General features: G+C 38.6%; 1 protein-coding gene across 1 annotated transcript in view; it reads right to left on the reverse strand.

Annotated features, from left to right (window-relative positions):
• Positions 1 to 1,913: 1,913 nt before the first annotated feature.
• LOC118333307 (protocadherin alpha-8-like) overlaps positions 1,914 to 13,292 on the reverse strand; it is a 13,011-nt gene continuing 1,632 nt past the window's right edge. The window contains exon 2 of the mRNA XM_035668886.1: positions 1,914 to 2,068. Within this exon, the coding sequence (XP_035524779.1) occupies positions 2,035 to 2,068 (34 nt within the window). The 3' untranslated portion in view covers positions 1,914 to 2,034. The remainder of the gene's footprint in view (positions 2,069 to 13,292) is intronic.

Here is a 13,292-nt window from a genome sequence, read left to right on the forward strand (position 1 = left end):
GAGGAGAGTTCTCTGATAATGTATCTGCTGTCGCCATGTGTCGGTGTCAGTGTCTTTGCTGAGCATCCGTATTAATAGGTCAAATGCACAGGACAGACAGATTTAAGGCAGGTAAGCGCCCAATGATTCACACCCACCTGACGGGAGCTGGTCTTTACTCTAAGTTACTCAGCATATGACGTGTGTTTCAGCTCAGAACCGTGAAGAGTGACGTAGTTGGTTTTCCGCCCGTTATCGGCTGTAGGATGGTTGAGCTGATCAGTATTAACGAGGGACAGACACTTTTACCAGAACTCAGACGTTGCCCAACAAAGAAAAGGTAAGAAAAGTAATAAAAAGCAACTTGTCTCAGTTCATATGATTGTACTCTGGAGAACTGAGGCTGAAAGCATTGTGTGGTTTTTGTTTTTTGTTTTTTATATAAAGAGGTTAAATTACTTCGTAATAACTTTCTACATATATAATAAATGTGTGTTTTGGCTTTGAAATAAGCAGTAGTACATGAGCCAGAGTAAAGACAGTTTTGAAGTTCATAACCCAGACACAATACAGAAAGTGTGTGTCATTGCCCGTGGTTCTGAAATATGGAGTCCGAGGAGTGCAACGCGGAAAAGCTATATAGTAAAATAATGTTACTTCTTGTCATAGTTTGATTTTACGAAATATGTTTTTACTGATGAAAGATGTAAGTTCTGTTTCATCACATTTAAGGAAGATATTTTAATGGCTTACTCTATTTTATTTGGCTTTCCTTAATTTCCATTGCTCTTTTTCCTTGTGGAATGGGAAATGAAGCTATTTTTATTTGCTATTAACCGTTTCAGCTTTTTCTGTAACTTTAGGGTATTTTAATGTTTTAACCTTAATTCACATCGTATTTTTACTTTGAGTAGCTTTCTAACCGACGTATCAAATAACGGGTGAAGATCTACTGTATTCAGAAAAAGGGAAATGATAGAAAAGGAAAGGAAAGAAAAGGAAAGAAAATGAAAATGAGAGATAACTAAATCAAAATCGAACATCCTTATTATGATCGTTTGACATAGTTGAACACAGTTGTATTTGTTATTATGAAATTGCTCCATTCCCACAGTTGGTTAGTCATTTCATTGTTGTTGTCAAAGGCTGAATGCAGTTAAGCTACATCCCCACACGGGGACACTGTAGACCATGACATCTCGACGCTTTTTCATGAGCAGTAAGACTCCTCCCAGAAACAGGATGATGATGATGATGATTCTCTGGGCTTTGTTACAAAGAGACGCACGGTGAGAGAGAAAAGGGTGAAAAACAGTTCCCAGCTGGCTGATAACAATGCAAGAAACTGGAATCGCGTACATGACTTTTAATATGACTGTTTGACGGGAGTGGTTGGACAGGGATTTGTGCCTTTTTTCGGGTTGGATATTATCATGTATTCCTCAAACAGAACGATCCTTTGTCGGATATATCTTGTGGCCGTGCTGCTGAATTATTGCTGGGAAGCGGTGTCTGGACAGCTCTCCTATTCCGTATCAGAGGAGGTAAACCCGGGGACTTCTGTTGGAAATATCGCCAAGGATTTAAGTCTTAGTGTCCAGGATTTAGAGTCTCGTATGTTTCAGGTTGTTAGTGGTTCAAATAGAAAATATTTCGATGTGAATCTGAAAACTGGTGTCCTTTATGTCAATGAAAGAATAGACCGGGAAGAGCTCTGTGCGAAGGCTACAAAGTGTACTGTCAATGTAGAGGCCGTGATCAACAATCCACTGAAGCTTTACCGTTTAGAAATAACTGTAACAGATATAAATGATAATGCACCAGTTTTCTCTGAGCAGTTGCAGTCACTCGATATTGCAGAAAATACGTTACCAGGAGTGAAATTTGGACTGATAGAGGCATCGGATTTGGATGTTGGCAGGAACGGTGTAAATACATATAAGCTTAGTAATAATGATTATTTTTCTTTGGAAATTCACAAAGGGGGAGATAGCGTGTCAGCCGAGTTAGTACTGAAAAAATCTTTAGACCGCGAGCAGGACTCTGTTATAAAACTCACACTGACTGCAGTAGATGGAGGAAACCCGTCCAAATCGGGAACCTCACAAATTATTATCAATGTTTTGGATATAAACGACAACCATCCTGTTTTCAGTAGATCTTTATACAAAATTCAAATTGTTGAAAACTTGCCAAGAGGGTCTACTGTGATGATTCTGAATGCAACAGACGCAGACGAGGGTTTAAACAGTGAAATAGAATATTCATTGAGGAAAAAAGGACAGGATCGAGTTTTAGATTTATTTGAAATTGACTCCAAAACCGGTGCAATTTTAGTCAAAGGCAACATCGACTATGAGGAAAATCCTGCCTTTGAGATTCACGCACAGGCCAGTGACAAAGGCCAGCCTCCGATGTCTGCTCATTGTAAGGTGCTGGTGGAGGTGGTGGACCTGAACGACAACGCTCCTGAGATCACTGTGACGTCTCTACTAAACACAGTAAAGGAGGATGCAGAAGTAGGTACTGCTATTGCACTTGTTTCTGTGTTGGACAAAGATGGAGGGAAAAACGGGTTAGTTAAAGCTGTTATTGAAAATGATGCACCCTTTAAATTGGACACAAATTACAAAAACTATTATTCGTTAGTAGTTAATGGTCCGCTTGACAGAGAGACTCGGGCGCAGTACAGTGTCACTATTGTGGCAACTGATGAAGGGACTCCACCTCTCTCCAGCACCAGCATAGTGACTGTTCATGTTTCTGATGTCAATGACAACCCGCCTCGCTTCTCCGAGCCGCTGGTTAATATTTATGTGAAAGAGAACAGTCCAGTTGGAGCAGTTATTAAAACTGTCACTGCAGTTGATGCTGACATCGATCAAAATGGTCAGGTGAGCTATTCATTCTTACAAAACAACAGTAATTTATTACCACTGTCAACAATGATAAACATCAACTCAGAGATTTTATAGTCAGCTGCAGTCTTTAACTATGGAGTTAAAAACGTTTCAGTTTAAAGTTAGCCACAGACTCTGGTGTTCCTCCCTTCAGCAGCACGTGACTGTAACTTTTTGATTCTGGATAAAATGAAATAATCAAGCGATTCTCGCCCTAATTCTGAGCACGGCTCCGTTAACAGTGAAAGCATGCCCCTATTCTGCTGAAGCGGGATACTTGTGCAAGATCAGGCTGTGACCAGATCTGGATACAATGCGCCTGCTTTCTTATCACCTGTCTGAGCCAAAGGAACAATCTCTTCCGCATCGAACCAGCACCGGAGAGATCCGACTAAGAGAGAATGAGTGACAATGACCTGAAAGCTCACCTTGGTGTTTTGGTTTCTGATAACGAGAACCTCCTGTCAGCTCTGTGTCTATTGATGTGGTGTGGTTGAAAGCACAGCTGACATCCAGACTCTCGTCAGACATGGCCCATAAGGAGGAGAGCTTCTCTGATTTAAACCTGTATCTGCTGATTCCTTGTGTCGTCAGTGATCTTCTGCTGAGCCTCATCGTTTAATATGTCAAATGCCACAGACAGACAGTTCAGCCAGGTACAGCGCCCAATGATCACACCCACCCTGACGGGAGCTGGTCTTACTCTAATCTACTCAGCAGTATGACGTGTTTTCAGCTCAGACACGTGAAGAGTGACGTAGTAGTTTCCCGCCCGTTTCGCCTGTAGATGGTGAACTATCAGTATTAACGAGGAGACACTTTTACCAGCGTCAGACGTTCCCAACAAAGAGAAGGTGATAAGAGTAAGCACAATGACCTGGGATGTGTAGTTAGTATGACACTTCTGTCAGAATTGGGCGGAACTTGAGGCATATTTCCAAAGAAGCCCTTGCATATGTCAAATAGATTATAAGACTTTCATGTTAAATAACTTTGATTCAAATAAAAATGTAAATTTTGTGTACACCTGTGGTATGTCTAATTTCAGTCCCATGTATTCTTCCTGCGATTTTTGCGTTATTTATGTTTTAAATCGCATCCATGGTGCTGAACGCAGTTTCTGATTATGTGTTTTTCTAAACACAGAAAAGAAAAAGGTGCGAATTGATGAAAACAAAAAAACGTTGAAATTGCCTCATTGAAAACATGTCTCCCTAGAAATTACATTTATAGAGTAGATTTTATTCCTCTCATAATTCATTTATGATACAAATAGATTTTAATTCAGCACTTGACAATTGAGTATGTAGTTTTGCCTTGATTTGATTATGTTTCCTTTCCCTAAAATTTATTTTTGCGTAAAGTGTTATTTTGTTTGTTGTACTTACTTAACTTAAACCATTTTCCTGGATATAATAATATATTATCGCCGATGGGTCAAATGTGACCTTTCAAAATATATATTTACAAAAACAACGATTAGATAGGATCGTGATGATAACATACAGCGTTATGATACCTCTTCCTAGAATGAATTACTTTGCTGATGTGAAAAGAATGGAAGAAATTTAAAGTCTTGCAATATTAATCTGTGATTATCTCCAATTGTCCACACGAGGACATGTAGACCATTGCAATTTGTATGCTTCCTCTTTAGTGGCTCGGGCTTCCCTCCCAGATCCAAACGAATGATTTCTCAAGCGATTGAAACAAAGAGATCTTAAGGTGAATAGACGTGCTAACGACCATTATCTTTCTTGCGTTGTGTAAATATGTCATACGGATTTTTGACCGGTCGGATTTTCTGTTTAATCATGATTAATGAGGATATTGACCGATTCTTGTAATTATTGCCTTTTTGTCAGGTTGATATAATGCATTTTCTGGCAGAAGAGAGCTCTGTTATATATCATCTTGCGTGCTGGATGTGCGGATTCCGCTACTTGTGCGTCCTTCTGCGATTGCTCTCTTCCAACTACTATCCCTTCTGTCGTCATCCTGTTCTGCCTTATACTCATACTCGTTCGCGGACCGAGTAATCCCCCCCTCACCTGCGCCCGCAGACCACCCTCCCAGTAATCCTTCTCACATGCACTGACACTATGAGATAGTTGTCCCCTCAAATTGCTTCTTCTTCTCTTAGATCGCGTCGCGATATTGTCATTTTTCCTTATTTTCCTCGCGCCGACCTGCCCGGCTGGTTCTCCCGGTTCACCAATCCTATTTTGTATACTATTGTCTTACCCTCTATAGATTATTCGGGTGGCCGCACCCAGGTCCATGTTCTGTCTTTCCAGTTTGTTTTCTCTTAAATCGGTTATCTCCTCACCTTCTTCGTGTTTCACCAGAGATTCAATCCACTCGCCACCTTGCAAAATCCTCCTGAGACTTTTTTTCTCCTTTGGCCACATGACCACCCATATCTTTTTGTACCACCTTCCTTCTTATACCGCCTAACATAACTTCTTTTTTCAATCCTAGCAACCACTGTTCCGATCCTGCCCTTCCTGTTCTTGTACGCTCTTGCTTCTCCCAGCCCAACCACACACCAGCTACACAGGCCTCTACATATCCATCCAGCTCTTACCGTCCCTTATGTCAATTCCTCTCCCTGCCCTGGTTTTTTCCCCCGGCCAATGAATTTATTTCATGTCCCTAACCAGATTTCACAGTACGCCTCCGTTTGCTGCGCTATGTGGATAGTCATCCCTGTTTTTGAGCCCCTCCGCCTTTCATAACCATGTTCAGGTGTGTCAGCTGCGCCGGCCCGCGCCCTCTTAGTTTAATTTGCTCTCCATTTACTTGGCTGCCTCCCGTTTCTGACCACCTCACACCTTCTCTTCTTATCTGCCTCACACCTCTTTTTGATTTTATCCTTTGCCCCGCGTCCTAAACTCTTGTACCCCCTCGTGTATTTTTTCCTTGTCTTCCCTCCCCTGCGTTTGTTCCTGTTGCCCAGCGCCTTGTGGCCCCGCCCCACCCACTCACCCCCCGCCCTCCCAACTTTCTCATGTCTAAACTTTACACTTATCTTTGACTGCCTTCGTCCATTACAGAGTATTCCTTCCCTGCCTTACCCCTTGCTCTGCCCGCAACCCGGTGTATCGGCGCCGACGGTAAAAATAGCGCAGGACCGGCTCCTGTTGGTGTTCCCCTTATCCTCCTCTCCTCCTTCGCTTTTTACCTTCTGGGCCCTATGCATCCATCTTATCGAATCATATCCTTTACTCTTAATATTTAAAAACAAACAACACTAACAATTAAAAGAAAAATAAATTTTCACTAACTAAAAATATTCAAAAGCCCCAATCCCCCCAAAACTTTTACACCTCAAATTCCCCCTAGTTACTACCTACCCTTACAATTATACTCCTCACCTTTACTCATTATAATGACTCCGTTCCTGGGCCTGCATCAGGACCAGACCCTACCCCACTCTTTCCATCCAAACCCACATCTCTTACTCACCGTTCCTGTAATACCAAAAGTCTTCCCCCCTTTTCCCTTTTGAGACCTCCCGAATTTTCCCTAAAAATCTCTTATTGCCTTTTCCTTCACATATACATACCAATTCAAATTTTTATCGCGTTCTGGCGCTTGTGTGGCTTAAAAAAACCAATTTATACCAGCACCATGTAGCCGCCCACCGTGGCTCTTAGGTCCGAGGCGCTGGCCTTTAGGCTCCCCCACGCCTCGGGCGACGACCCACCCTTAACCACACCTTTAGCCAGCCCCACCTTGCAGCCTAAGTTATCCCCCAAATCTGCCTCCTTAATCTATTCAACCCTGGCAACTGCCCAACAACCCGGACCCACTTTTCCCATACATACTTCTCTTATCTTTCGCTCCCACCAGCCCCCTTAATAAATGAAACCCGCTCCCCCCCCCCCCCCGCCCCCCCCATCGGTGTCTCTATATTTCTGGGTCGCCAGCGTCCCCCGCTCAATTCTGTTTCTTATGTACCACCTTATTACCAGAGATTAGATACTACGCAGCCTCCATCTGAGAAAGCCATAGCGGTGTTGTGTATCTTATTTTAGAATGCTTAGTTCTGTTCTAAGTAGTTATGTATAATTTTCATCTTTCACTCTATAGAGTCCGTTGGGGCCTGCGGGGCTAGGAAAAAAAACAAACGTCAAATAAGGTCCATGTACTTCAAATTTACGTAAGAACCAAATTACAGAGTAATATCTTCTCATCATATAATACAAGCTAAGCAAAGCTAAATTACAATGTGTTATTAATTATTTTAAAATTGATTAATTATCTCGTAATATTCCAGTCATATTACTTAACACAAAGATACACTAAAACACCATATACATATCAAACACCTTTTTTCTATAATTTTAAACAAGAGATATACACTGTGCACTTTCAGATTATGAACATATTATTTTAAGTTCAGAGGTTTCCAAACAGAACAAAACAGTTAAATCCGAATCATTTACTAAAAATTATACCTTTTATCAAACCAGAAACCAACAAATTTTTACACTTTTTTCCATTACAATTTTACACAATTTACTTCTTATTATCAGATTTCATACTCTCCTTTCCCAGATCAATAATTGTTTTCTTTTTCGTCCATGACATATAAATCCAATACAATTTGTATCCACCTCCTTTTTATCTGACACTTGATTTTCAGTGGTCCCGTTTCAGAAAATTCTCCCTCACCCTCAACATTCCAGATATCTTAAGCATTGTCTTGATTATTTTCGTTTCATCCAATTCAAAACTTTCACCGAGGTCCACCTTGTTTCCTTCTACGAATAAACATGAACGTTCCTTGTACTTTAAATTGACCAACGTCTTTCTAAGCCGCCTCATTATTAAATACGACTCCAGCGCTGACTAATACTCTCTCATTCTCTTAGTTTGATTTTAATCCATTTTTTTAATGTTAATATACGTCTTTTGTACTTTTCTAAGAATGATATCTCACCTTACCATTTTTTCCATATACGTCTCAACTTCATACACGTTTTAATAACGTTCCCAACTGTGACCTTTTCTCCTTTCACGCTAAATATTAACCAGCGTCTCTGGTAAACTGAGCTGTCATTGACATCAAACATGACAAGCATCACCATTCTTTTCTAAATGATCCTCTCATCATTCCACAATAGGCTGACACTTTACTGCGCCCGATCTCTCTTCAACTACCATTAAACTACTAAACGAATAATATTTAGACCACGTCTGTTTGTCCATTTATATTTTCATCCCTTTTCAATAAATCTTAACTAACCCTTTTCCCTCCATCTTTTTTCCAACACATAAACAAGTGCAATACGAGTACCAGCTTATGCTTCGTGCTGTCGTCCCTTTAACTTTGTGGTATAGAACTGAAGGCAGTTCACATGATCTCAATACTGATGATTTCTTTCCAGTGCAGCGGTGTGGTCACCTCCACCAGCACTGCTGCTGTCACATTCAGAATCTGAATCTGCCTGGTGTTTTCACTTTCCATTTGTCTTAATCTCAAAGGCAGTATCTGAGTCCTCAACTCCTCTCTTTGGCTTGGGTTTTTACGCTTAGAATTTCACCGTGTTTGTGCTTGGTCTATTCAAAATTCAAATAAATCAAAATCGGGTCCTAGTCCTTCCTTCTTTTCCTCCATGGATATTCTATTTCCTTTTTAAACCCCTGTCTTCGTCTTTTTTTCATTCATAGATCATCACAGTTATACCCCTTTCAATTTTTTTCAACAATTTAATTCTTTGAGCCATTCGATACTTAAACTATATGGAGCTGCTTTAGAATCCAAAAATACTTATTATTTGGATTAACAATGTTTTCCCGACTTTAGTGAACCTGGTTTCCCTTCCATTTTTTCTACATGAGTCATTGTTTATGTTCTTGTACACATGATATCTCTCGCCATCTAAGAGATTTTTTCATACTGACTCTCGACACCTTCTCCCCCTTTTTTGTTCCAAATGAAATAATTCACTTATTACTAACTTATATGTATTAACCTGTTCCTCAACATCCAAACCGATGCCTCTATCATTCCAAATTTCACTCCTTTTAAGTATATTTTCTTCAATATCAGTACTTTCACTCTCAGGTAGAAGTTGATGGTTGTCGTGGAGATACATGTACTTATAAGATTGTTTACGAGTTATTTTATAAACAGCAACATCTTCATATTTTTTATCACTCCTCGTAAACCATTACAGTACACTTTGTTATCTCCAACAAGCTCTTCCCTTTACTTCTTTCATTACATAAAGTTACACCATTTTCAGGATTCGGCAATCGTAAATAAGGCCGTCTGTGTTTTCTTCATTTGGAACCCACTAACACCCTTAAACATACATACTCTAACCTTGAACTAAGATAGCTCGCTTGTACAGTATTCGTGTATCTTCCACGAACTCCTTTTACCTCCTCTTGATAACTGATACTAATTTTCCATACACCTCTTCCATCAAATAATTCAGTCAAACCCACAAGATATAGTCCCGACAAGTAATCTTTCTGTTTTACTGAACTACATGATTCAGGTATATCCAACCCGAAAAAAATTGTCACAATCCCTTTCCAACCACCTCCTCAACAGTACCTATATTAAAGTGATCATTTTACATTCCAGTTTCTTCATTTTCACATTTTAACTCTTTTGTCGCACCTTGTTGTGTCTCGCTGCCACTTCTGAGCCCAGATAATCATCATCATCATCATCCTGTTCTTGTTTTTATCTTACTTCTCATTAAAATCCGTCGTTAATTTCATGGTCAATTTCCCTTTGTTATGGTATGCACATAGCATTCGACTTGGCCTTTTGTGCAGACAGGTCAACAATGAAGATTATACCAGAGTGTTTAAGACAATTTCATAATAACAAATACAACTTTTTTAACTAAATGTCAAACTATCATGAATTATTATTTTCTATTTTTATTTATTTATCTCTTTCATTTTCATTTCCTTTCCTCATCTTCTTTTCTTTTATCATTTGCCTTTTTCTGTGTATAACCTCAGTAGATCTTCACCCTTTATTTGATACCCGGTCTTTAAACTACTCAAAGGTAATAAATGCTGGAGGTCTTTAGTTATTTTAAACATAAAATACCCTGAAGTGAATTGACATAACTTGAAACTTTAACTATCAATAAAAATACTTATTCCCATTCACATTAAAAAATGTCATTGAAATTAATTTAAAGCCAAATAAAAGTAGAGTAACCATTAAATCATCATTCCCTGCTGAAATTGATGAACATTAATACGCTCTGTAAATCAGTCGAGGGTAAAAACGAGTATTTCCTGTAAAACCCCCTATGACAAAGTAAACATTATATTGACTATATAGGTTTTCCTCGTTCACTTCGCTGTCTTGACTCGGCCATGGTAGAGTGTGCGTAACACTGTCAAGCCGTACACAGACCTTTCGGTATTGTTTTCTTTTATTAACTTCAAAAACTTCTTTACTCTTGCTCATTACTACTTCTATTTTCAAATCAAAACACACATTTTATTTATATTAGATAAAGGTTATTACGAGTAATTTGAGACCGATATAAAAAACAAAAAACAACAACCAACAATGCTTTCAGCGCTCTGGTTCATGCGAATACAAGAAGTACAATCAATAGTTACTGTTATTACAGAGTGCTACAGTTTATTGCATTACTTTTTACCTTCTTTCTTTTTTGCAACTTCTTATCTTTTAAGCGCATACGTCTCCTGTTACGACTATCAATCTCACATCAACAGCCGCAAACGTAATCATTTGTTTCTAAAACCAACTACTCACTCTGTTCAATCTGTACTCTGAAGCGAGGAGCCCCTAACTGGTGATCTAACTATAGATGTAATGACACTCCTCATTGTTTATCATTTTGGTGTTCCTTTGCCTCTAAACGGTTCTTGTCCTGTTCATTTGACCATCGTATTAACACTTTAATTTCTGTAAATATACTGCTAAACTACACACATCGACATCAGGACAATACAGTTTAATCAGAGAGTATGATCTCGCATCTCTCGCAGACAACACATGACCTTATATTTTAAATAAATAACTTCCTTATTTAGAACCTGTATCTTCCTATCTCCATTTTCGTTTCGGGGACTCTTCTCCTCTTACTCATCAGTTTAATAGCTGTCAATTCCACATGTGACAACAGAGTTCAGATGTACATCGTCCCAATTATCACCACCGGTGCGGCCCTTCTAGCTTTTCTTACCTACATAACGTCAGATAGTACTTTGTTTGCACTCATACACGATTTAAAATACTCTCATAGCTTCCCATCTCCGTTTGTTCCTTTCCTTAAGTAAATGATCAGTAATTAACGTACATTTACCAGAACTCATAGACTTTCCCAACAAATAAAATTAAAAAAGTTAACGCTAGGAACCAGCTCCGATCATATTTTTACCTTAACTCTAGTCTTAAACTTGTTTTTTCATTCTTTTTTCTGCTGTAGCTATAGAAAGTTTTACACTTATTCTTAATAACACCTTCTACCCTAATACTAGACGATTCGACTTTGTTGGTGTTTTTGCTTTTAAATAAAGTGACGGAGGTATCCATATAAGCAGACCATTTTTTATCAATAACCCAGACAGAAATGACAGAAATTTTTCTTTCCTTTTCTAATATTTAGTCGGGACAGGGCTCCAACTGCTTAAAAGACTATATAGATCTAAACATAAAGCATGGGTATTTAACTTTTTTCAATATTTTGTATTACGAATAATGTTCTTTGAACTTATAAAAGTTTATTCTGTAAGTGCCAAGTGCAATTATCTGTAAAAATATTTTAAATCTTAACCTCTATTTTTATCTTGCTTGTCCTTAATTTCCTTTTCTTCTTTCCTTTGAACTAGATACTACTTTATTTTTCTATTACCTTTTCAGCTTTTTTTTTAATTATTTTTTATTTTACCTGTAATCACATCGTATTTGTTACTTTTATGCTACTTTCTAACCTACTATCAATACGTTTTCGTAAGCTTACCTGGTTATCATGAATGTTAATCGATAAAACCTGCCGTTAGAATGAAGATGACACGGTTGTGGGGTGTGGTGCCTGCCTGGCCGCCTCGCGCCGGGTGGGGCGTGCTCCGGCCGCCCTTCCCACCCTGGGTCAACCCCGTTCCGGCGCCGCTTCCTGTTTTTTCTCGTCCCTCCCCTTGTGCCTACAGGTCGTCCGTCGCCTTTCGCCGCGATCCGGCCTCTCAACGACAATAGACACACTGGTGATATACACAGAAAAGAGACACTTGACAAAATACGCACTTAAATTCATAATCCGATCTGAACATAATCTTTATTTATTTGATTCTTACATTATTAAACCATTTTTTTATTATAAATCCTTGATCATTTTTAACCAAATTTCGTTTAGAGTTTCATTTTTCGGCTGTGCGAACACTTGATCAGTACAGCGTAAACGCACAACACAGGGATTTATGACATCACAATCAAAAGCCTCATAAAGTTAAAAGATACATCGAGAATAGCCAAACCAGTGACTTCTACTTCAATTTTCACTTTTCATATCCGTTTCGCTATTGGCTTTTGGCCTTTTGTTTGCTGTTTGAAACCCAGAAGCAAATAAATACAAGGTTTCAGCACTGAAAAACAAAGAGACCGCACAAGATTAGAACTGAACTGCCAGATAAGAACATTCTTGACTTTCTTGTTAATTATTCATTTTTATCCTTATTCAGAATACAGACAAATGAGGTCCATTTTTCGTTCTGCATATATCTTTCATATATAATTATCTATTTTAGTCTATAATATCATATTTCACGTAGCCTAAGATAAAAAGCACGTGCTGCAGCAGTGTATTTAAATATACCACAATTTAACCTTATGTCTTTTTTTAGACGTATTCTACTTTTTAGGCTCTCTTTGCCTCGAGCGTGTTTACTGCTCCGAATAAAAATATTACATCTGGAGTCAGTGGAAACTTTTCCCCTGTTCACTTTGGATGATAGACGCTTATAGAGTATGTCTTTATTGAATGACCCAATTTAACTTCCTCACCGCTTGTACGTGGACGAACCCAATAACACTGTTGAATCCTCTTACACCGCTTTTTTAAATCAACCTTAACAGATATTGATTCAAAAATACTAATGAAAATTTTTGTTCAGTACATGTACCTTTCACGTCCACTGCATATTGAAGAAAACTACAGTGTCTTTAATGAAATTTTAACCATCATAATTCATATTTTCATTAACTGTAAGTACATATAATCTAGTAATAGCCGTTATTTATTTTTAAATAATAGAATTTTTTATTATTATCACTTTTCATCGAGTTTTATTTTTGAAATTTTTACTGTCGTCATCAGCCATCCACCCTTTATACAATACCCACCACCCTTCTCATTTCACACTATTAACCCTCCAACAAATCCTGACCTCCACAATATTTCA

This window comes from Morone saxatilis, unplaced genomic scaffold, assembly GCF_004916995.1.
Source record: "Morone saxatilis isolate NCDOM2014 unplaced genomic scaffold, NCSU_SB_2.0 Contig22, whole genome shotgun sequence".
NCBI lineage: Eukaryota > Metazoa > Chordata > Actinopteri > Moronidae > Morone > Morone saxatilis.